Genomic DNA, 23,280 nt, shown 5'->3' with positions numbered 1-23,280 from the left:
TGTAAGCACAATTCTATAAAATCGCTGACAAAAATCAAACACTTGTCATAAAAAGCAGAAGTAGAAGAACCTATGTCACAACGATTCACTTACAATGCAAATGGGAGTTTCTAGAGGACAGGTGAACCAGGTTGGGCATCAAAAGGGAAAATGAAGGTGCTAGCTTCAACTCCAGAGTCGTAGTCGCAGAGAGCCAGAGAGACGAACGAATGGAGAACTCGATCTGAATGCTGATGCTTGAACTCAAACTGAAGGTTGATGCTTGAACTCAAACTAAAGGCTGAAGCTTGAACTCGAATTGAAGGCTGAAGCTTGAAGAAGGCTCAGCCGGCTCAAGAGTCGCAGAGAGGAACAAAGTCACAAACATAACAAAATTGTAAAACAAATGGATTTTGGGACTTAGGATTATTAACTTATTAGGGTTTAAAGTTTAAAACAAAATTATAGAACTAACCTTAAATACGGTACAAAAACGGTATTCGGTAATTCGGTAGGGTATGCATCAGCGGTACACCGTCTAAAACTGAAACCGTACCGAATTACAGATAATGGTTTAGGTACATACCGTACCAAATTTGAAACGATGCAGTTTTAAGTGGCGCAGTTCGATATGGTTAAACGGTTTCGGTACTATATTGCACCCTTCTTCACATCAAAATTGAGGTAAGATTTCGGTATGGTGATTTAAAATGCAGTATGATACTGTGACGTACCAAATTACCGATAGCGTATCATATTGATACCCTTAGATGTGATTGATGAATATATATCCTTCATCTAGAGAGAAATGGACTATCCAAAAAAATAAACCATCCAAAGAAATGAACCAGATAAAATTCCTAAAAATATTTAAACAAGTGGGAGTGCAAGGGAGGGGAGAGAAATAATAATTACAAAATTTCTATTATTCATATGTATTTTTTTTCTTTTTGGAAGCTGAAGTTTATCCAGACCAGCAAGCTCATACCTTGATTACATCCTCATAGGAGAACCTGTCTACAAGAATTAAACCCATCACATGACCTAATCTGCTGAGAAGTATGGATCTCCATCACTTCAACAATCCTACATTGACTACTATTCATATTTCAACATAAACTGACTGCTCAAATCATGGTTGGCCGTTGGCCCAACTTGGTTAATTTCCTTCAAACTGTCGAGTTTTTAACCCCGAAAAAAAAGTAAAACCGTAAAAGTAGAAGAAAAAAAAATCCTCAAAAGGAGAAAAAGGGAAGGGGGGGTGTATTAATTTGAAGATGGCGGACGCTTCCTAAAATCTGATTCCTGCAGCAGAGACAACATTAACTGGACCACACCCAACACATTCAAAGTGCGAAAGACGACAATCCGGAAAAGCCCAAAGACAGCGAAGCCGGCCTGCACGTGCCCCTCTCTCTCTCTCTCTCTCTCTCCCATTATTCATAAGTCATTACCCTCCAACCGACCATTACTCAAACGGCTATTTCCTTTACCATTCTTTCTTCCTCTTTTGGAGTGGGAAATGCAGAAAGCAGAAGAAAGGATTTAAAGCAGAGAGAAATCGATAATGAATAAATAAATAAAGCCAATAAACACGGCTGTCCAGAGTCCAGACAAACAAACAAATATGGCCGGTGGGTCCCACCAATTGAACCGATCTACGAAGTTCGACGTGTAAAATCCAGGAGCAGGACAAGGACAGGAGCATCGTCGGCTTTAATTATAGGATTCCATTTACACAGCAGCTTTTCGGCGAAGAGGAAGAGGAAGAGGAAGGAGGAAGAAGAAAAAGGATTTATTTTCTCTTCCCATGTTCTGCTGCTACTTCGGCTCCAACCCTGAAACACTTGAACAGGAACAGCTTAAAGGAAAAGTAATGACGAACTCAACCACCCACAAACCGCAGTCGCAGAAGCGGCGCCGAGGAGATTAGATCTCTCCTGAAATTTGAAAAAAAGAAAAAAAGAAAACAACCAAAATCAAACGGCGTGAATAGTGAATGTAGTATACAAGAACAATATTAGTTATATATATCTCATCTAGCTATAGAGGATATTCAAAATAGCTCACCGGAGCAGAAGATATGGACATGTAGCCATTTGACGAATCTGCGGGAGAGGGCGTAGTTGCAGGGTTCCCACCGGCACCGCTGCTTCCGCTTCCATCACCGGTACTGCCACCTTGTGTGCCACTGCTGTTACTGCTTCCATTATTATTATTTATTATTATTATTAGTACCGGCAGGAGCGAGTGCAAATTCATACGCTGGTGTACCATCGGGCTTAAAGAATCCAAAATTCCTCTCCGATGTTGGACCCGGCTTTAGGTTCTCGTTAAAAAGCGCAAAGAAGTAGATATTCAAATCAGAATTGGGCCTCAATGGCGTTCCCTTCTTCTGAGCTACCAGCTTCATCAGGTTACCGTTGTACTTCTTCGCGTTCTCCGGTGTCGCACCGGCTTCGTCATCGTCGCCCTTGGACGGCCAACCAGTCTCTGAAATCTGCACCGGCAATTTCTTGTATCCCAGCGAAGCAAGCGCAGCATACACGGCGTCGATCTGAGCGAACAGCATGTTATCGTAGCGGAAATTAGTGCCGGGATCCACAACCCCTGGGTTTGGCTGGAAACAGAACATAGTCTAGCGAGACCTGTTTCGGGTTCGCCCTGTACGCGAAGTATGGATACGCGTTGATGAGGAAGGGGGAACAGTTTTTCACATGGAAATCCAAGATGGGCGAGATGTACTGCGTCAGATCTCGCCGGAAAGCGCCGGCGGAAGGCGGATAGGAGGTCTCCAGCACCGCCAACGAGTGTGCAGTAGTGACGGTGACCTGCTTGTCTAAGCCTAGGCATGCCAGGGCGGCCTGCATGCTCTGCATTGCAGGGAGGAGGTGCTGCGTCAAGGATGTGTCGTTGAACGTTAGAACCTCGTTTCCGACGGTGATGCAGGTGATTTTGGTTGCAGGCAAGTATGCTTGAACGTTGGTTTTCACCCAAACCAGTGCTTTATCCGGATCCTTCATCTTGGCCAAGTATTCATTACCCAGAGAGACGATGAATTCGACGCCGGTGTTGGCGAAGGCACAAAGCACTCGGGGATTTGCATCGTAGAGCTTCACTTTAGTGACGCCTATGGAGCGGAGAAGGGGAACGACGTTTTGCGGCGAAGGGAGATTGTTAGCGATCTGACCGTAGTTGATGCCGACGGAAGCGACCAGTAGAGGAAGTAGAAAACCTGCAAGAGTGGAGCCTCAGATTGTTTAGTAGAGGAGAAAAGAAGAGTAAGCAACTGTTCTAGATCAGGTGGTGAAAGCAGAGACAGACAGTACAGTACCTGAGAGGAGAGCAATGAGAGCTGAGGAGCGAAACCTCTTAGTAATCTCCATGACCTAAAAATTGAGAAAAGATAAGGAAAATGGGAAATGGAGAAGTAGAAACCGATGAAACCCAGCTTAACTAGCTATCTCGCCGGAGCCGAAAGAGCAATAAATAGTCAATGTACTTAATTTATGTAGTAAATTGTGAGAGAGTGCGAGAGGCTGCCGTTGTGGTTGCAGGGCGCAGGCTCACACAGGCACACAGCACAGCCTCGCCGCCGCACCTCGGGGAGAGGAGCCTTTCTGCTACTCTACCAACGCCACCGCAGACCAAAGGATAGATAGAGCAGGGCAGTGACTAGGGCAGTGACTGGGAGTGAATGGGAGTGTAGCAGTGAGCATCCGTGAAGACTTAATTATGAGGCTGAATGGAAACGTGGCTATTAATATTTAATACCACCAATATCCCCAAAGGGAATCTCTAAACTGGACTTGGGCACGCAATGGTTAATTTATAAGATAATTTACTCTCTCTCCCCGCCCTTTATGTATTATTTTTTATCTTTTTGGGGTTGGGGGGCTTTGTGGTGGTAGAATCTCTCCATTTACACCCTTGGGTGGTGGAATCCGTATCCTTTCTGAGATTTTTGGCACCCTTAGGAAGACTGGACTTGCCACGTTATGCATTTTCTTGTATATCTGTGCTTTCTGTCTTTTGCTTTTATTTGGGAGTGAACTGAACTTTCATTGAAACGAAGGAGAAGAAGAACACAACAAGGCATTCAACTTACAAATATTCAAAAGCCAACGAGTGGCAATGGACCAGACTGTCTTACTTATCAAAGATAGGGCTCACCAACGAGTAAAAGAATCCACTACATGATTTGATTCCCTACAACCATAAAGAGGACGTACAATGAGACAATAGATTCATAATATCTAAGATACAAGATAGACGACATCAACAACAAACGGGCGCTCAGGGGCCGTTAATGATCTTCACTAGTTGCTCATAGTCCGATATACACACTATCAAGGAGAAACGTTCTTGCACCTCCAAAGCTAATCCAGCTCGTGAAGCTGCGGCTTCTCCCAAACAAAATACAAGGGAAATTTTCCAGTATCTCTGTAGAAAGTTGAGCATTGAGATACATACAACCTGTCAATTTTTACCTTAAAAAAAAAAAAAAAAAACCTTGATAATTCTCTAAAAAAACCCTGCCAATTTCTTAAAAAGAAAAAACTTATTAAAAAAATTATAAATTTATTATTAAATAAATTGACAGCACCCATCTCATAAAGAAAGAACATAGGATTAGAACGAAGACTATTATCAAACCCTAAAAATCCAACGGTTTATTTCAGCGACCAAGATGAAATGACCAAATGATAGATTTGTGGATTCCCATCCTCTCTAATTCCCTTCCCTACAATTTCCTGCAATTCCCTCATAGGATTGTGCCATGTGGCATTTAAGTAATCCTAAATGTTACCCAACAAACTAGAGTTTAAATAAAATTCAAATTTATGGGTGGGTTTAAATAAAATTCAAATTTATTTTAAATTTGATAACCGTTGGATTACTTTAATGCCACATGGCACAATCTTATGAGGGAATTACAGGGAATTGTAGGGAAGGGAATTACAGAGGATGTGAATCATAGATTTGTCTACAAACTTATGGAAAAAAAACAGTGACGGCATTATGAAATTCTCTCCTTTCCAAAGTTGCTGTAAAGCGGAATCACATCCTCTGTAATTCATTTCCCTACAATTCCTGTAATTCCCTCATAGGATTGTGCCATGTGACATTTAAGTAATCCAATGGTTATTCAATTTAAACTAAATTTGAATTTTATTTAAACCCACCCATAAATTTGAATTTTATTTAAACTCTAGTTTGTCGGGTAACCTTTGGATTACTTAAATGCCACATGGCACAATCCTATGAGGGAATTACAGGGAATTGTAAGGAAATGAATTACAGATGATGTAATCCGTTGTAAGGCTGTTCTCCAAGAACATAACCCAACCCCTCTTTTTGCCCCTTTAGGTTACATCTATTTGCAAAAATGGGGTGGAAAAAAAAAAGGTGAAAAAAATAAACATGTGAGTCCAACAGAAGTAGCTAGTTTATGAGGATTCTCATTCTAGGTAGAGAAGGATACTGAACCGAGTTGGTTGGTGCTATAGGGGAAGTATCTGGACTACATGTAGTATGTCACTGTATGACATTGCATTGGATTAGAAACCCTGACATGTGCCAGTACTCATGCCAATGGTCGTGGTGAGAGAGTATGGACCTAAACCTCAGCTATGGTTGATTGACAAGAATTTAACCCCTTACTTGAAATCCCAATAGAGGTAATCAGTTCGTAAGGGATCAGAGTGACTAGACTTACCCAGAGGAGGGCTGGTGTATATCTTAAAACATGTCTACTATATTAGAGATTTGTATCGTAAGACTCTAGCTGCATTCCATACATTTGCATATCCTCCTTTATATATGTTGTTTATCATGATAAAATGTTGACATGTATATGAGATGTGTTTCCTTACTGAGTTCATCAAAACTCATTCATTTTGTGGATATTTGTTAAACTAAACAGATGAGAATCTTGATCGGGAGAAATTCCCTATGAGTGGGAGAATCCTAGTGAAGAAGCTTTGGAGGTGCCACTAGGAAGTGACGATGTATACTACGAAGCCACCTGCGGATGCTTGAAATGCGCTTACAGCACCCATTGATGGCAAGAGGATTTAGGTAGCGCATAATTTTTGGAAGTCAATGGAGGAAGAATGGATAACCCCCTTCATTGCAAAGCTAGAAGAAAAGACCATCGCCTATGAAATAGCATAAAGAAGCAATCAGACTTAATTTAATTTAGTTTGCTTATGCTAAACTCTATTAATTTTGGGACATGATTACTTTATTCCTTTTTCATTGATTCATTCCTTTCGAGTATTGAATTCATGTAATTCTTTTTATTTAATTATTTGGATTATTCTTGCTCTTGATTATTATTGTGTGCATTTATCATTATTGATGGTAAACCTTGGATCTTGTGACTGTGGATAGCAACCCATGGGTTGTCGGGCAGGACCGATACTGGCGGGTGGGGTGTGACACCATTCCCTAACTCTATGGTCATCCACATATTGTTGGGGTGGATGCTCTCATGTCCCTTCATGACTCATTGGTTGCTTATTAAACGCCCATGAGCTAAATCATAACATATGCAACCTTATCAATGCATGATCAACAGTGGATCACTGAGTATTCGCAAGGACTAGCTATCGTTGTAGGATGAAATAGAGTCATGTCACTATTATCATGGATCATTCAGCTTCAATATCCCTACTGAAAGGGTGGTAGCATGTATGTATACCTAACCATGCAATCTAGACCTTATAGGTATGTAATCCAACAATCATGATAGTGCTAGGGGCATTAGAGAACAATGTCACATACCACAGTCCCTAATATCCCAAGCTAGGAATACCCATCAAGGATACCATCAGTCATAGTTACAATAGCTCATCATTCCATATCACATAATAAACCAAGTACATCTAATCATCATACATAACACGTTATTATCAAGAGAGCATTTAAAACTACAGTAATAAGAAGTTATAAGATCACTTATGCATTTAGAGCAATGAACAGTCATTACATTACATGTCAATTCATATATAAGGAGATGTAACCTTACCTGTTGAAGTGAAAAAGGTATTGAAAGTACAATTAAACTTCACAAGTAACAAGTTCAATAGATCCATGGGAACAACACCAAGCACAGGTCATAGCCAATAACCAGGATTTCAACAGATGGCCAAGACATATATCAGTAGCTGCGATGGTGGGAGAAGCACATCAAAATCAAAGCCAAGACAGGGAGACACCCTCAAACCCTCTTTCTACAATAATCCATTCTATTCATCTCTTGGATCAAGAAGACTCTTGGTCCTCCTTAATGTCTCCAAATGGAGACAACTGGCCTTGAAAGAAATTCTGAAGCAAAGGTTTTTGAATCATGACCACCATCTCGCAAAGTGGTGGAAGCTAATGTGGAACCTTTCCATACATCCAAAATTTAAAGTTTTCTTTTGGCGAGTTTTAAATGACGGTCTGCCAGTCAGGGCCAAACTCGCTCAATGGAAAGACATGAATGCAGAATGTGCAATATGTGGAAAAGCGGATGAAACTATATGGCACATTCTTATTTCATGCGAATGGGAAAAAGAATACATGCTGCAGGACCACTTGGGACGCACGGAAAATTGGCAGCTCATCGCATGACCGGACGAAATGATCACACAATTGAGAAAAGATGAAATCGATGGGTTATGTCGGATCATATAACCCCGCTACCATCCGGAAAGAGAGAAATGAGAGGGTGTTCAACAAGAAGAAACCAAACCTGAGGGTATTAAAAAGCATAAACCATTGGATTAAGGAGTTGAAACTAATAAATGAAAATAGGGACTGGACCAACCTCGAAAATGAACTCAACATTGGTAATCATGATGAAATAGAAAGAAAGCGAGTAGTATTGCAAACTAATAAAAAAAACAAAGGAGGAGACGGGGAGAGGATCGAGACGGGCATCAAACACAATTTTGGAAAGAAGACAAAGGGATTTGGACACCACACTTACACAAATGGGAATGGGAGAAGCGTGGAGAACGATAAAAATTATAAATTGGACTAATACACCTATAAAGCCAACAACAGAAGGGCTTAACAAGCTACAACACTTATGGAGTTGGCCAAAGCAACTAAACACATGAAATATGTTGCATCCAATCCGTTCTCCAACTATTTTTGAAAAACATGCAAAGTTAGTAGCCACAGTATGGTAGTCTAAGAATAGACTTATTCTAAGTGCTCGCACTAATATCTTTTTAATGAAATTTTTATTTCCACAAAAAAAAAAAAAAGTAACAAGTTCAATAAACCTCAGAGATCAACTAGATTAGGGTTGAGAAGATTCATTAAATTCAAAAGTCAAAATAGAACAAAGATCAAGCTAATAGGGCCACTGTGACTCAGCCAGTGGCCCATGGCGGTTGGTTGGGTTAATCAACCGCCCTGACTGACCGCCCCCTTTTTGGGCAGATTCTCAAGTCCGAAATTTCAACTTTTTCACCCATCCTTGATTTGATTTTGGGATGATCCAAATCCGAATTTCGACCTTAATATTCCAGAGAGTTCATCTCATTCTAGAAATACAGAAGAGGAATATTTATAATCCACTTCATCTCACTCGACTAAACCAACCCTTGATTCGAATATAGAAATCTATCTTCGGGCGTGATCTAGTCGCATTCATCGATGGAAAGATCCTAACCACCTCAACTCACTATCAACAGAATTATAGACGGAAGAAAATCACACTAATAACAAAGAGAGACTAATAGGAAGAGTGTATGATTAACTAACCTCCAACAGATTCCAAAGACCGAGCAAGAATCAAACATTCTCCATGATTTGTGCGTTTTTCACCTTCAAACATGCGTACTCTGCCTCCTAACCATCCACAGTAGCCTCCATGAATAAAACAATACAAAATTAGGTCGTGGATGGCTATTTATAGAGAGCCAGGGTAAAACAAGGTTTAAAACCCGCAATTAGACCTGGTCGGTTGCTTGGGGCGATTGGTTGGGTCAATCAACCGCCTTAAGCAACTGCCCCCTAGTACTTTTTCAGTACTTGGGTGTTTTGCTCAACTGGTTGATCCCCAACACCAATCTAACTTAAACCAACATGTTGGGGGGGGGGTCCTTACTTGATCTCAGACATCTTCAAACTTGACTTGTCTCAGGCTAGAGGTCGATCTTCCCAATCCATCAGGGTTTCCATTGGATCTCCTTTGGGTTCTCAGTATGACAGGTTCTTCATCAGTAGAATTTAGATCCTTGGGCTCAGGGTATGGATCATGGGCTTCAATCTGGATTGCCCACAGCTTCTTTCAGCTGGAACTTCAGGTACTAAGACCTGCAATACGGATTGTAGGTTAAAATTACAGGGCTTGTTACAAAACATGTGGGCCCCCTAATGGGGTGAGGGAGAAGGAAATGAAATGAAAGGAAAGGATTTTGTCAAAATGTATTAAATGTGGGTCCTACTTTGTTATTTTTCACATTTTTTCGCAAAATTTCACCTCTTTTGTAGGGTTTTGAAAAGGTATGGGGTGGGAAAGTTAGCATGCCACCTCAACAGGATAGTTTCTTTAGATTAAGGAAGCTTGTTTGCCAACTTTATCACCCCAATGGACCAAACATGCCACACTTTGGGATTTTATGGAAAAATTTGTCTTTTAAACTATTTCCCACTCCACTTATATTCCAACAAACAAACGGTGCATTAGTGAAAGACCCTCACCCTGCTTCCTTCTCATTTGTCAGTTAGGACTCTAGGGGTTTCTTTTTGTTTGTTTCCAAAGGTGAATTCAAAAATCAACCAACCAACAAATTCGTAGTTCAGGTGACTCGCAGCCTCCATCTTGCCCAAATGAAATGGGATGATGAATAACTAGGGTTTCCCCCTTGCTTTTAGATAAATTAGTTTGATTATTCATTGTTTAATTTTTATTTATTTTTCATCTTTGTTGTTGAGATTCACAATCAAAATTTCTAGGGTTTGATATTAATTTTCTTCCTCATTGTTGTTTCTTCTGTGAAAAGTTGGAAATTAGACTTAGAGGTATGTCTAATCGAGTGAATTGTGGGCTAATTTTGTAAAATTTAAAAACATAAGGTACATAATTGTAAGATTCACAACCTTTTAAATGCAAAATTAAATCTCAACCATTTTTTATTTCTTGTAGGCGTGACAAAATCTAACCCTTGCACAAGCGGATATTCGCTCAGGCACGAACAATAATCCACCCTTGTGGTATATATGAGGAGATGAAATATCTCTTCTTTTTTTTTGGGGGGCTAAAAACCAGAGAAAGAGTTCATTAATTAATGTGCTAAACTCATAATGAAACACCCTTATCTGTAAACTAGGGATGAGAAAGAGGGTAAACTGTCGTGTATGGAATCAACAAAGCCCTCCTTGCCATGCCTCTGGGGAATCACCAACATAATTGTCTTCTTCTCTTAATTATAACTGAAATTACAAGCTTTGAGACAATAAACAAAGCTGAAACATGTTATCCAACACATCGATCACATACATACAGCTAGAGGGAGCTAGGGAACCTCCGTGCCCATAGAGATAAGATACTACATTCTTGTTGTCCACTTGCACATGTAAAGAAGGAAATATACATGCCTAAGCCTCCTTAATTTAAAGCCCATCTCATCGCCAAGGATACTACTATTAACGCACTGACCATCCAAAGCCGGTTCACAGACACCTCAACAGGATAGTTTCTTTAGATTAAGGAAGCTTGTTTGCCAACTTTATCACCCCAATGGACCAAACATGCCACACTTTGGGATTTTATGGAAAAATTTGTCTTTTAAACTATTTCCCACTCCACTTATATTCCAACAAACAAACGGTGCATTAGTGAAAAACCCTCGCCCTGCTTCCTTCTCATTTGTCAGTTAGGACTCTAGGGGTTTCTTTTTGTTTGTTTCCAAAGGTGAATTCAAAAATCAACCAACCAACAAATTCGTAGTTCAGGTGACTCGCAGCCTCCATCTTGCCCAAATGAAATGGGATGATGAATAACTAGGGTTTCCCCCCTGCTTTTAGATAAATTAGTTTGATTATTCATTGTTTAATTTTTTTTTTCATCTTTGTTGTTGAGATTCACAATCAAAATTTCTAGGGTTTGATATTAATTTTCTTCCTCATTGTTGTTTCTTCTGTGAAAAGTTGGAAATTAGACTTAGAGGTATGTCTAATCGAGTGAATTGTGGGCTAATTTTGTAAAATTTAAAAACATAAGGTACATAATTGTAAGATTCACAACTTTTAAATGCAAAATTAAATCTCAACCATTTTTTATTTCTTGTAGGCGTGACAAAATCTAACCCTTCACAAGCGGATATTCGCCCACGAACAATAATCCACCCTTGTGGTATATATGAGGAGATGAAATATCTCTTCTTTTTTTTTTGGGGGGCTAAAAACCAGAGAAAGAGTTCATTAATTAATGTGCTAAACTCATAATGAAACACCCTTATCTGTAAACTAGGGATGAGAAAGAGGGTAAACTGTCGTGTATGGAATCAACAAAGCCCTCCTTGCCATGCCTCTGGGGAATCACCAACATAATTGTCTTCTTCTCTTAATTATAACTGAAATTACAAGCTTTGAGACAATAAACAAAGCTGAAACATGTTATCCAACACATCGATCACATACATACAGCTAGAGGGAGATAGGGAACCTCCGTGCCCATAGAGATAAGATACTACATTCTTGTTGTCCACTTGCACATGTAAAGAAGGAAATATACATGCCTAAGCCTCCTTAATTTAAAGCCCATCTCATCGCCAAGGATACTACTATTAACGCACTGACCATCCAAAGCCGGTTCACAGACACCCCTCTCGACCTTAGCTGTGTCTCGTGTTGTCACATAACTACCATCGTAATGCACCACCATTACCATAGATCTGATCTAGGACTAGGAGGTATTAACAGGCCACCAGCTGAGGTAGAAATGTGAAGACCACCCGCTGTAATAGGCTCATTGTGTCCCCCTCCATGAGCTCCAGCCGAACTTCCATGACTCTCCTCACGATCCCCCATGCCATGCCATGAGCCTTAGACTCGGAGAGAATTCAACAATAGCCTTATGTGCACGACGAATTACTTCCTCGATCTGTGGCCACCACAACGTTCTTCAATACTCTACATTCACAAGTCCAGATATGCCAAGAAGTCAATCCGGATAACTCGTCACCGGTCAAGTGAAATGCGACCAACATTGTATCCTATGCTTTGTACACAAAATATCAAAGAAAATCCCATAACATGACCAAATCGTTAAACATGGATCCCATATTTTGAAATAATTTTTGACAAAATGATTTTTCATAAATGATTTATTCTTCAATTGTTATAATTATGTTTTTATATACTCTGTTAATTCTTTAGGGCTTTCACATTGGAGTTCATTGCTGAACTAAGGAGATGGAAGAAATTAATTATATAGTTTGGATTCCATATTAAGATTGCTGGAAAGTGAAGAGTCTTTTATATAATCATGTAACTTGACAATGGAGATTTTATGCATACACACAATTACATAAGGAATTATTTGGTGTTTGTAGTTGATTAAACCAATCCCATACATAAGCTAACCCAACTCTTTTAACATATTGTTTGTTTACAAGAAAAGGGAGAAAAAAAAAAAAAAAGGCTAGGAAATATAAAAAGATGAGGTCAAGTAGTGAGGTGGTAAATGGGAAAGGAAAAAAAAGATTTTATGGAAAAATAAAAGGTGTGAATATAATATTAAATAAAATAATATTAAATTCCTTTTATTCTCTAAAATTAATATTAAATCTAAAATTGACTCCCGAATTATTTTTTCAACAGGGTGGCACATAAAACCTGGGACATAAGAGGATAAAATAAAACAAATTTCAGGGGCACTCTTGTGCTAAATATTTAGATTTTTTTCTTAATTTTCGAAAGAGGCTCTTTGTTTAGTATTGTGAAAAGATTCAGTAATTGGGCAAAGCAAAAGATGACGATGGTAGGTGATTTTCAGCAAGTTAAAGGCTGGAGCGGTGGTGGCGATACCAAGTTGCCAACACTCACGTTTATAGTTTTTTGGTTTTTAAAAATAGGATGAGGGTAAATTGTAATTTTAGGTTTTGGTTTTGATTTTGAAAATAAGGTTTCAATTAAAGGTCATTTGAGTTATTTTAACATATAAAGGATAATTAAAATTTGATAATATTATGAATTTAATTTGAATTTTTATACGACAGCTCAAATGACCTCTGATTGTGCTGGATTTAGACGTAATTTTAACAATAATAGGGACTCAACTCGAGTTTAGCCAGATGAAAGGGACTCCAACCTAAAATTTTCTTATAGAAACCCTAAGATCCTGACCGTGGAGTTTTATAAAAGCACACGCTCCTCATCGGGCTTCTCCTTCAGCTCTACTAGAACCCTAATAAGCAAGGAGGCACTGAATAGAAGCAGTCGTACGCCGGACGAACTCTTCCCTGCTGTTCGAGCCTGGTAGGGTTAGAATATTTGCTGCGATTTGATTTCCCGTCTCTCGTGCATATAGCGATCGTATAATTTCTTTTCTGAAAATCTTTGTCTCTTGTTTTCAATCTCCATTGATTTCTTTTCAGCTAAGATGTCTGTCGGAGAAGTTGCTTGCACTTACGCTGCCTTGATTCTCCATGACGATGGGATTCCCGTCACGGTATCCGTCTCTCTTCACAGTTTTGTTTACCTCTAATTGGATTTACTTTGATAGCCCAGAATGGATTATGCAACTAGGGCTTTGATTAAACAGCTGTATCGGATTTAGGGTTTTTTTCTTCAATTAATTTCGTACAGGCGGAGAAGATCGCTTCTGTGGTTAAAGCCGCAAATGTGACGGTTGAATCCTACTGGCCGAGCTTGTTTGCTAGACTTGTGGAGAAGAGGAATATTGAAGATCTCATTATGAATGTTGGATCCGGCGGTGGTGGTGCTGCCGTTGCTGTTGCTGCCCCTTCTGGTGGCGGTGGTGCTGCTGCCCCCGCTGCCGCCCCTGCAGCCGAGGAGAAGAAGGTAAAAAAAATCAAATTTTGGGTGGTAATATTTTGTGTCTGAATCTCATCATCTATTTGTTGGGTTCTCATTTGCTTGTTGTCTTGATTTTTTCAGGAAGAACCCAAGGAAGAGAGCGATGATGATATGGGATTCAGCTTGTTTGATTAGGAGCTCCTTTCAGTATAACCTTTTGCAAATTTAGTTGTGCCCGTCGGTAATTTTGCTTTTTTTTTCCCCTGTTTCTTTTAATGACAGTATGCCATGTTTACTACAAAATTTTCCAATGGCCTCACATCCTTTTATTCTGCCGGATTTGATTAATTCTAAATACTGTAGTTGTAGATTCAAAAGAAATCTAGTGGTTTTGTTGGTTTTATGGATGTGTTAATTTTTGGAGCACCTAAGTCGTGTTCGGCACCTATAGATACTTGAAGACTGTTGATTGATTGACTCTTATGCTGTAAATGTGAGAGGAGGAGCTATACTGTATGCTACGATTCAACCGGGATGTTCCATTTCTCATAGATTAGTTATGGCTAGACTCCCAGGGACTGGGTAGAGGATTGATGATGCCTTAGTCTTGAAAGTTCCTGTGTTTTACTTTTACCTTTGTTGGATCCCATTGACCTTGGAAAGATTCACCTCAATTTGGTGTGGAGCTTCGATACAGTAGTTGTTTTCATTGATGTTATCTTTACAATTTGCTTCAAGAATACAAATCTGTTTTTAGGGTATGACCGCAGCGCGGCCCCCGGGGCGGCGCGGGGGGGGGCTGTACGCGCGACGAACGACGGCCACATTAGGTAAGGCCACGCGCGTGCACCCAATGGTTGGTTGCCAAATGAAAAATATAGGTTGGGTTGGGCTCAATTTACGGTCTGAGTCTATTTTGACATTATTTCTGAAAAATACAAGTGTACCCCCCATGAGCTGAAAATCGTATTGCAATTACAATTTTTTTTATTTCTTACCAACATGAAGAAAGAATGTCTCCGTTCACCACTTTCCGGGAAAAAATCGTCTGCTGTGCACAGTAGTGCACTACAAGAATACGACACGTGGAATATGCCAAATAGAAGGCTAAGATTAAAAAACTGATTTTGAGTAGAAAGAAACCTATTTTTGAAACCCATTTAGACTATATCCACCTATTTCTAAAATCCCAGTTCAAAGCTCTTATCAATTCCGATCGCTTCCTTTACCGGATCCACACTCTCGTCCCATCGATGGGAAGCTGTTTTTGGGTAGAAGCAGAACCAATCGATGGAATGGAATAGAGGATTAGAGTTATGATATGTGAATCTTGATTGAAGAACAGGGGAGAAGAAGAACTGAAGAAAGTAGAATCTGTAACGTTCATAATGGCCATGGCTTTTGTGCAGAGCTTTGCCGGCAATTTTCGTTATTGTTTGAGCTCCACAGCTAACCTAAAGCAAAATCTGCTCTTACGAACTTTCCAAGCTTTTGGGCAAAAGTATAATTCATTATTGGTGAAACTGTAACTCTCGAGTCGATTTGAGAAAAGTTCTACAGTGCTTGGGATTGCATTGGAGCGCCCTGGTAAATGGTGATCAGAATGGGATTTTCAAAAATCCCATTAATGTGCTTCTTGTTTCTCAAATTTCTGATTATTTTTTAGTATTCGATGAAGTTTGATTTCATTCATTCTTGGTGGGTGTTCTTTTCTTTTGGGATAATTTAATGGGAATCCCTTAATCTTCCCAGTATAACAGTGACGCTGAAGCTGGTGTTTTTTTTCGGAGAAAAAAAACAATGTGGAGGAAGAAGGTTATCTCAAAGGTTAGGGAAATCAATCTCCAATTTCTGATGCGGAAGAAAATGATGTTGGTGAATCAGTTTCCAGGTGAATCCTGGTGCCATTTGAGGAGGAAGCGGAAGAAAATGATGTTGGTGAATCAGTTTCCAGGTGAATCCTGGTGCCATTTGAGGAGGAAGCGATGTTCAAGAAGAAAGGGAGTGCGGATCCGGTGAAAGTCGGACATGAGAAATGGTTGAGCTGGGTTTTAAAAAATGGGCGGGTATAGGCTAAATGGGTTTCATTTTTTTTTCTTCATTAAAAATCTGTCTTTTAATCTTGGCCTTCTATTTGACATATTACACGTGTCGTATTCTTGTAGTGCACTGCTGTGCACAACAGACGATTTCCCCCCCCACTTTCCTCTCTTATCAGAATTTTGGGAATGAAAAAGAGGTTTTAGCAACGAACAAGAAGGCGAAAAAAGGGGATTGGAAAATAATAGTGTTAATATGCTCTAGTCAATATGTTAGCTTTTTTTCGCACTGAAGTTTTATTAAACTGTTTACTGAATTGTGCAATTTTTCTCATACGGATTTTGTATTGATACTTATCGAATCATTTAAAAAATTATTATTTTTATACTGCACTATATAAATTTGGTAAGGTACTGTTTTGATATGAGGTTTTTAAATTTGATACGGTACTGTACTAAATTATTGGTACCATACTGAATTGATACCCTTACACCACATCCAACAGGTAACATTTAAGTTGCATGGCCTTTGTGAGCTTGATGTGGACCCACATTTTTTTTTTTTTTTCTTTTTTTTTCATTTTGGATTTACAAATAGTTTTGGTTTTCGATAATGGTGTCAATTGTGTTTAGGTACCGTTTTTAGTGTACCGAACTGCGTCATTTAAATCGTATTTTTTTCAAATTTTGTACAGTATGTATTGAAACGCTTTTTTGGCATTCTATATGATACGGTTTCGTTTTTAGGTAGCATACCATTGGTATGTACTGGATGCCGTATATCGATTATCGTATCGAATTTGACACCCTTAATCTAAGTTGGGTAGGGCCTTTAAGGCCCAATCTATCTTGACATTATTGATTGGTCCCAATTCAAGGCCTAGTCGATCTTGACATTATTCATGAAAAATACAAATCCAGTGTAGCTCATGAATGGAAAATCATATTTCAATTACGAAATTTTATTTCCTATCAACAAAAGAAAGAATGTTTTCGGTCACCACTTTCCTCTCTTATCAGATTTTGTAGTTGCTGGCGGAACGACGCGGCGGGAAAAAGCCCCAAATGAATAAACCAATAATTTGATAAATTGAACTTATCCTAACGATGTAAATATGTGGAAATTGAATTATTTCAAAATTATCCATTAAATCCTACCTAGTCACATTTAATATATTACCATGAAGCCACACATTAGGACATAATTGGAACGATTATCAAATCACCTTAAGATCTTTATAAGATTCATTAATAATTTAAATTGTTTCATAAATTATTCAGTATACACCCCCTAATCACATTTGGCATGTTGACTTTGATAATTTAAATTATTTCTTAATAAATATTCCATTAAACCGCCTGCCACAAAGTGTACCCGGCCTAAACATCGGCATTGTTGGAAAGATTAATTGGATTCATTACAAAATACTCAAATGTAAAGTTCATAAATTATTCATGTATATACTCCCAACCCCATGGCATGTTAACTTGAGAACAGACACGAATATAGTGGAAGAGCCATTAATCTTGATGATTTGCTAAAAAGTTTTCATTTAAAGTATTCTATATAGATTTCTCCAAATACATTAATACATTAACATGAGTCTTGAATCATTGTGTAAAATTGGTAAGATGCACGGAAAACGCCAAAAGAGAAATAGATAAAAATCCACAAAAAAAAAAAATTTCGAAATACGGAAATATCGGATACGCCGATTTCCGGGTTTCGTTGCGAAATCTTTCAATGGTTGCTGGTTCTTGGGAATGAAAAAAAGAACGGAAGGCAAAAGAAGAAGGAATTGGAAAATAATAACGTTAATATGCTCGGGTCAATATGTTAGCTTATTTTAGCAACAATACAAATTAGAATATTAGAAGAATGAAGTTTGTTCATACCGTACCATATACCGAACCATGTCTTTTTATCCATATCCATTTCATATTGAATCGTTTTTAAAAATACCATTTTCATATTGTACCGTATAAATTTGGTATGATATACTTTTAATATGAGCTTTTGAAATTTGGTACCCTATTGTACCATACCGAATTGACACCCTTAATTCTCGATGCCATGGCATTTGAGATTTAATGGAACCTAGGATTAGCAAGAGCGAGGGAAAGAAAATAGTTAAAACAATGAGAAATTGCGGAGGAATGGACAACGAGGAGGGGGAGCAAAAAGATGGAACAATTTCTAGTCATCGTCTGCTCAAGCAAAACAATTACAGAACCAACCAAGGACCAATGACATACAACATAAATCCATTCTTTACATTACAGTTGCAACATCTGCCACACACTGTCTTATCGCGCAAAAGGGCTAACAGACGACCAACTTGGATTTCCGGAGGCAGCATGTCCTGAAGCACCGGAACAGGGAATGAACTATGTGAGTAGCAAACCAATGTTAGTTGTATATAGGAGATACGTTAGTTCACCAAGGGGTGTCAATTTACTATGAGGCATATAAGAATGCACAAATAAAATATGGCTCAAGCCCTCAAGGAGTAGCCACGTTCTCCTTCGCAAGGGGCGCAATTTCCACGCCATCAATTCCAGGTTCACTTCCTGAAACTTCCAGGCTCAATAGCAACTCTTCCCACTTTTTCGAAGGTCCCTGTGCCAGAAGAAAGCACATCTAAGTGTACAATCAAAAACCACAAATTTCAAATACCTATTTTAGAGGGATTTTGATCCTCCCAGCTGTCAAATTCAGACAGTCAGCAAAAACCACTGCCCAGAAGTTTGTTTTCACTCACCTTCCAGGATAGATCTTGAGCCATACAATTTGTTATCATCTCTTCCAGAGCAAGAGTACCGTAAGTCCTAAGGGCCCTTTTAATTGTTGTCGCCACAGCAGTCACATCAGCCGGATCCACAGCATCACACTGAATTAGCCAAATAAAAGCGTTTTGAGACTATATCTCACAGTAGAGATACACAAATATGTCAATTAGCTAAACCAGTGAGCAGCTGACTTTTATTACCTCTACATTGAAGCTTCCCATCTGAAATCCTGTGAAGCCTTCCTTCACGGTGTCAACCAGCCCACCAGTCGATGCAACGATGGGAACCTAAACCAACAGTTCAGTTAGTTTTTGTGAAATAGTGATTTCTCAATAACTATAATCAAACTAGGGAAAGGGAAAATATGGCTAGGCATTACCGTTCCATATCGCATGGCATGTAATTGAATGAGACCACATGGTTCAAACCTACTGGGGATCAACATAAAATCAGCACCAGCAATGATCATATGTGCAAGAGGTACATTGAATTTAGCTACACCTCTGGCCTTGCTGGGGTATTTTACTTCTAACTGCTCAAGTTGCTTTTCCAGTGGCTTTTTACCAGTACCCTGGAAGAAGAAGAGGAAGCAACTTAGATGAAACCTCATAGGATTTTTTTATTTTTTTCCCTCTTTTTATTTAGGGGAGGCATGAAAGATAGAAGTAGACATGTTGAGTAAGCTATTCCAAGTGCATACAAGGACCACAATCTGAACGTTCTCTCCAATAAATTGGGGAATTGCAGCTGCTAGGATATCTGAGCCCTTCTGTTCTTCCAGTCTACCGATAAAACCTATGACAGGGATGTTTTTATCCACAGGCAATCCGACCTCAGCTTGAAGTGATTCCTTTAAAAGAGGTTTGGCATCCAACACCTGCAATGACAATTTAGGTAAAGCTGGACAATGTCACATGATGGGGACTGAAACATGAAAAAAGAAAAAAGGCCGTGGGTGGGGTGCGGGGGGTTCTTACAGTTGTTGCATCATATTTGGCATCAATGTATTTGTCAGTAGACGGGTTCCACTCTTGAACATCCATCCCGTTCACAATACCAGTAATTCCAGTCTTGCGAATAATGTTATCCAATTCCACTCCCTTGTCCACGCCTGAAACAAGTTCTTCTGCATAATGTGGGCTGACAGTGACGACCCTGTCTGATTCTAATATTCCAGCCTTCATCCAATTAATTTTCCTTCCCTTTACAGGCTTCTCGTACCTGCAAAATTTATTTGTTAAAGAGTCATGAAAATGGTCACAAGTAGGAATTTCCCATTGCACCTTAAAATAGAATTATTATATAGCAAAGAATGAGACCCTTACCCATCTATAAAGTCAAAAGAACTCCTAAACTGATCTGGAAGATTGAGAAGTGAGAAGTCCAAGAAGGCAAATCTACCTTGGTAGGCAATGTTGTGAATGCAGAAAACAACCTGTTAATGTCAGCACACAAGATTAGTCCCATGAAGTACTTGCAAGTCCACAAGATTTCAGGATGAAATGGTTCAAGATGGAAGCTACCTTAGCATTCTTGTAAATCCCTTTAGGCTGATACATACTTTTCAGGTAGCATGGGAGAAGAGCGGTGTGCCAGTCATTGGCAATGAACACAACATCCTCTCCTTGAATAAGAATGGATAAGAATGTTTAAATGCAATTTTCGTCTAGGAAAAAACACTGAAATTATCAGTTCCTGGGTACTCACCATATGGTCCAGAGAAATGTTTGCTGCTGTTAAGACTTAGAACCCTTGGAGCTTCTAGAGCTGCCTGAAAGCCATAAAGTGCACAATTAATAATTCTAACTACAACTATGGCTACTGAATTACGAGTACAACCACCTGATGTTAAAAAAGACCTAAGAAACTAGTGGGCTGAAGTTGAAATAGTAAGTTGTATAGAATGCTTCAAACAGGTTCAGGTATATTGTAATATTGATTGCTAAATAAAACATAAATACAAGAAAAGTGACATTTCCAAAAGAAAATAGATTACATCTGTACAATATAATTCATCATCTGCAGACTGAGGCAGCATATGGACTCTGGTGGCTTACACTCCGGTTTATTGTTGCCATCATGGATTCAATAATTACTAACCTAATTCTAGTGCCACAAACTGTACTGAGAAGCTACAAATCAATCTTCCAGCTGAACCACTTACTGGCAATAGAAGGAATAGCAGTTTCCATCTCAATTTTGCACTAGAAGGCAATGATTATTTTCTAAGCAGCACACGAGTCAGGAACTTTCATTCTCATCTAATTCAGAAAGCATAGTTACATGGGAAATCTTGCCCGTTATCAGTTGAAAATAATTCTGAATGATAGTGTAAGCTTCTTATAATTCTTATTTAATTAAAGCTACCAACTCAGAGTAGTATTGCGTAGTATTCAATGGTTGATGCAGTAGTTCTTGGTTGATAAGATAAACAAGAGATGCTAATGGATTACTAACCTGGCATAACAAGCTGAATCTGAGTTGGTTGTCCTGATAATCAACTCCAGCTGTAGGACCATAGACCTTGGATGCAGTTTTTCCCCATACCTTAAATTAAAGAAATGAAGCACTGCATAAGCATTAATTATCGTGATATCATGATGTTACTGGTTTAATATTACAGATCATTGTCTGGCTTAAACCAACCTTCTCAAGGAACATAGGATGATCAACAAAAACACGATCAACTCCTCGTTTGTAACAGTGGAAGAACCGAACTGTTTCAATTGTATCCCCAACTTTAATCTGGCATATTACACAGTCATTCAGAAAGTTAATCATATGTATGCCTCTTAAATGGTATATAATATGGCCGCCATCGAAATGAAGCATCATGAGAATTTACCTCAACAAAAACTTCTGTATCCCAAGCATCCTTGTATTGATCATAACGTGGAGAGACTGTCATAACCCGGTGCCCGTTTGCCTTGAGAAGCACCAACCATATGGTCAATGCATTAGTTTTCATTTGACAAGTACCCAACCGATCATACACACACACATAATAGATTATCTATTATTTTTGCATTCAAACAAGAAGGAAGTGAACAAAGAAATGAGCTTACTGCCATAGCTGGTGGTAGTCCTCCAAGGACATCACCAAGTCCACCGGTTTTGCTCCATGGACCAACCTCTGCTCCCACAAAGATCAAGGGCATTCCTTTTCCACATACAATGGTTCCAAACTGCCCATCATTTTCAGTTTTGAATCCCTTTCTTGTTTGTTTTGCATTTGTTTTAGCTTTAGTCATTCTCTGTAACATATCAACTTTGTTCAAAGACCTTAACCCACTGTGAGTCCCTGTTTGATTTCTAAGGCCAATCTGTGCCCATGTTGCCTTAGTCCCAGGGTCAGCTGCTCCCCCACCATTGAGGTGTGAGCTTCTAGAAACGAATTGCGATGCAGTCACAGTTGCCATCTGTAATATTCTTGCACTAAATAGGCATATATAGATAAATCAGGAAACCAAATATGGAGGTGGAACCACATTCAAGGACATACACAAGAAGATTGCTGAATCAGGATTCAAGTCAGAGATGAGTAGCATATTCATCCATGAAGGTAAATAAACAAATTCAATGAAGAAATATCGTGCAGGCAAGGATGCGGATCATATGCTCGTTGAAAATTAGGGTCCTTCCCCCACCATCTCTAGGTTTGTACAGCCTCAGTAATGAAAATTGGGATTCAATAAAAGGATCTCTCTCTGTCTATCTATCTATATGATAGCACAGCCTCAGAGCTTAAAACAGGAATTCCATACAAAGGAGTTGCTGCTTAGTCGATTGCTAACAAACTAGCTATTTCTTAATAATAGTTAGCGTGTACGAGGTACACTTTATATCCGGCACCAATCTGTACCACATAGACATCATCAGGACCTTCACCGAGGAAGTTGATCAATTTCCAGTAATTGATCTTCACAAGAAAATTATCTCGAGAATTCGAACTAGGAAAACCATTAGATCTATAATATTACTCATCCGCGGAAACTATGAATATGTAATGATAAGGTTGGGGGAGAAGAAAATGAATAAACAAAAGAAGGGAAAAGGCAGCAGAAATCAATTTGAAAAAACAGTTAAATCACTGCTTAACCCTTAAAACCCCATCCAAGGAAACTCTGGATTGCAAAGAGGTGGAATATTAACTGGAAAATTTTTACTTCATCAGGAAGACATTCGAAGCAGGATGATGAAAGAATAACTATCAGAAGATACAAGCCGACTGCCATCCAGCTCAAGCTCTCAGAGAGTAGCAACAGTAACAAAATTAAGTTTGTGAGGAAAAGATAAGTAAACCTTACCACGCGGCTTCGCCACCAAAGAAGCGAAGCAAAGCAAAGCTCTGCGTTCTTCTCCGCCTCACCCCTCTGCAATTGACCTGGATCTCTCTCACACACACTCAGAGGCAGTCACAGGTAGGTAGCTCAGCTCAGTCAGTGAGGACTCATCAGTGAAGAGCAGGGACAGGCTGCAATTTGTA

General features: G+C 39.2%; 2 protein-coding genes and 1 pseudogene across 3 annotated transcripts; 1 reads left to right on the top strand and 2 right to left on the bottom strand.

The window, feature by feature from the left end:
- Positions 1 to 566: 566 nt before the first annotated feature.
- Positions 567 to 3,771, bottom strand: LOC149030300 (glucan endo-1,3-beta-glucosidase 11-like; annotated as a pseudogene). Its single transcript, XR_016171262.1, has 3 exons — positions 3,314 to 3,771; positions 2,050 to 3,214; positions 567 to 1,919 (listed from the first exon to the last, which is right to left on the bottom strand). The product of XR_016171262.1 is annotated as a glucan endo-1,3-beta-glucosidase 11-like (transcript).
- A 9,580-nt stretch (positions 3,772 to 13,351) lies between these two features.
- Positions 13,352 to 14,366, top strand: LOC149030299 (large ribosomal subunit protein P1-like). Its single transcript, XM_089152730.1, has 4 exons — positions 13,352 to 13,464; positions 13,584 to 13,657; positions 13,795 to 14,010; positions 14,107 to 14,366. The coding sequence occupies exons 2-4, from the start codon at positions 13,589 to 13,591 to the stop codon at positions 14,158 to 14,160; spliced, it is 339 nt and encodes a 112-aa protein (XP_089008856.1). The 5' UTR covers positions 13,352 to 13,464; positions 13,584 to 13,588; the 3' UTR covers positions 14,161 to 14,366.
- Positions 14,367 to 18,178: 3,812 nt separating this feature from the next.
- On the bottom strand, positions 18,179 to 23,280 carry LOC149030298 (granule-bound starch synthase 1, chloroplastic/amyloplastic-like). Its single transcript, XM_089142573.1, has 14 exons — positions 23,102 to 23,280; positions 21,860 to 22,229; positions 21,640 to 21,720; positions 21,441 to 21,539; positions 21,252 to 21,341; positions 20,502 to 20,565; positions 20,318 to 20,418; positions 20,120 to 20,229; positions 19,772 to 20,015; positions 19,495 to 19,671; positions 19,174 to 19,365; positions 18,995 to 19,081; positions 18,767 to 18,895; positions 18,179 to 18,624 (listed from the first exon to the last, which is right to left on the bottom strand). The coding sequence occupies exons 2-14, from the start codon at positions 22,211 to 22,213 to the stop codon at positions 18,508 to 18,510; spliced, it is 1,845 nt and encodes a 614-aa protein (XP_088998699.1). The 5' UTR covers positions 22,214 to 22,229; positions 23,102 to 23,280; the 3' UTR covers positions 18,179 to 18,507.

The sequence above is a fragment of the Hakea prostrata genome, chromosome 1, assembly GCF_041222555.1.
Source record: "Hakea prostrata isolate BN-2017 chromosome 1, UWA_Hpros_2, whole genome shotgun sequence".
NCBI lineage: Eukaryota > Viridiplantae > Streptophyta > Magnoliopsida > Proteales > Proteaceae > Hakea > Hakea prostrata.
The sequence above is the reverse complement of the archived record's forward strand: the minus strand, read 5'-3'. Positions and strand labels throughout refer to the sequence as shown.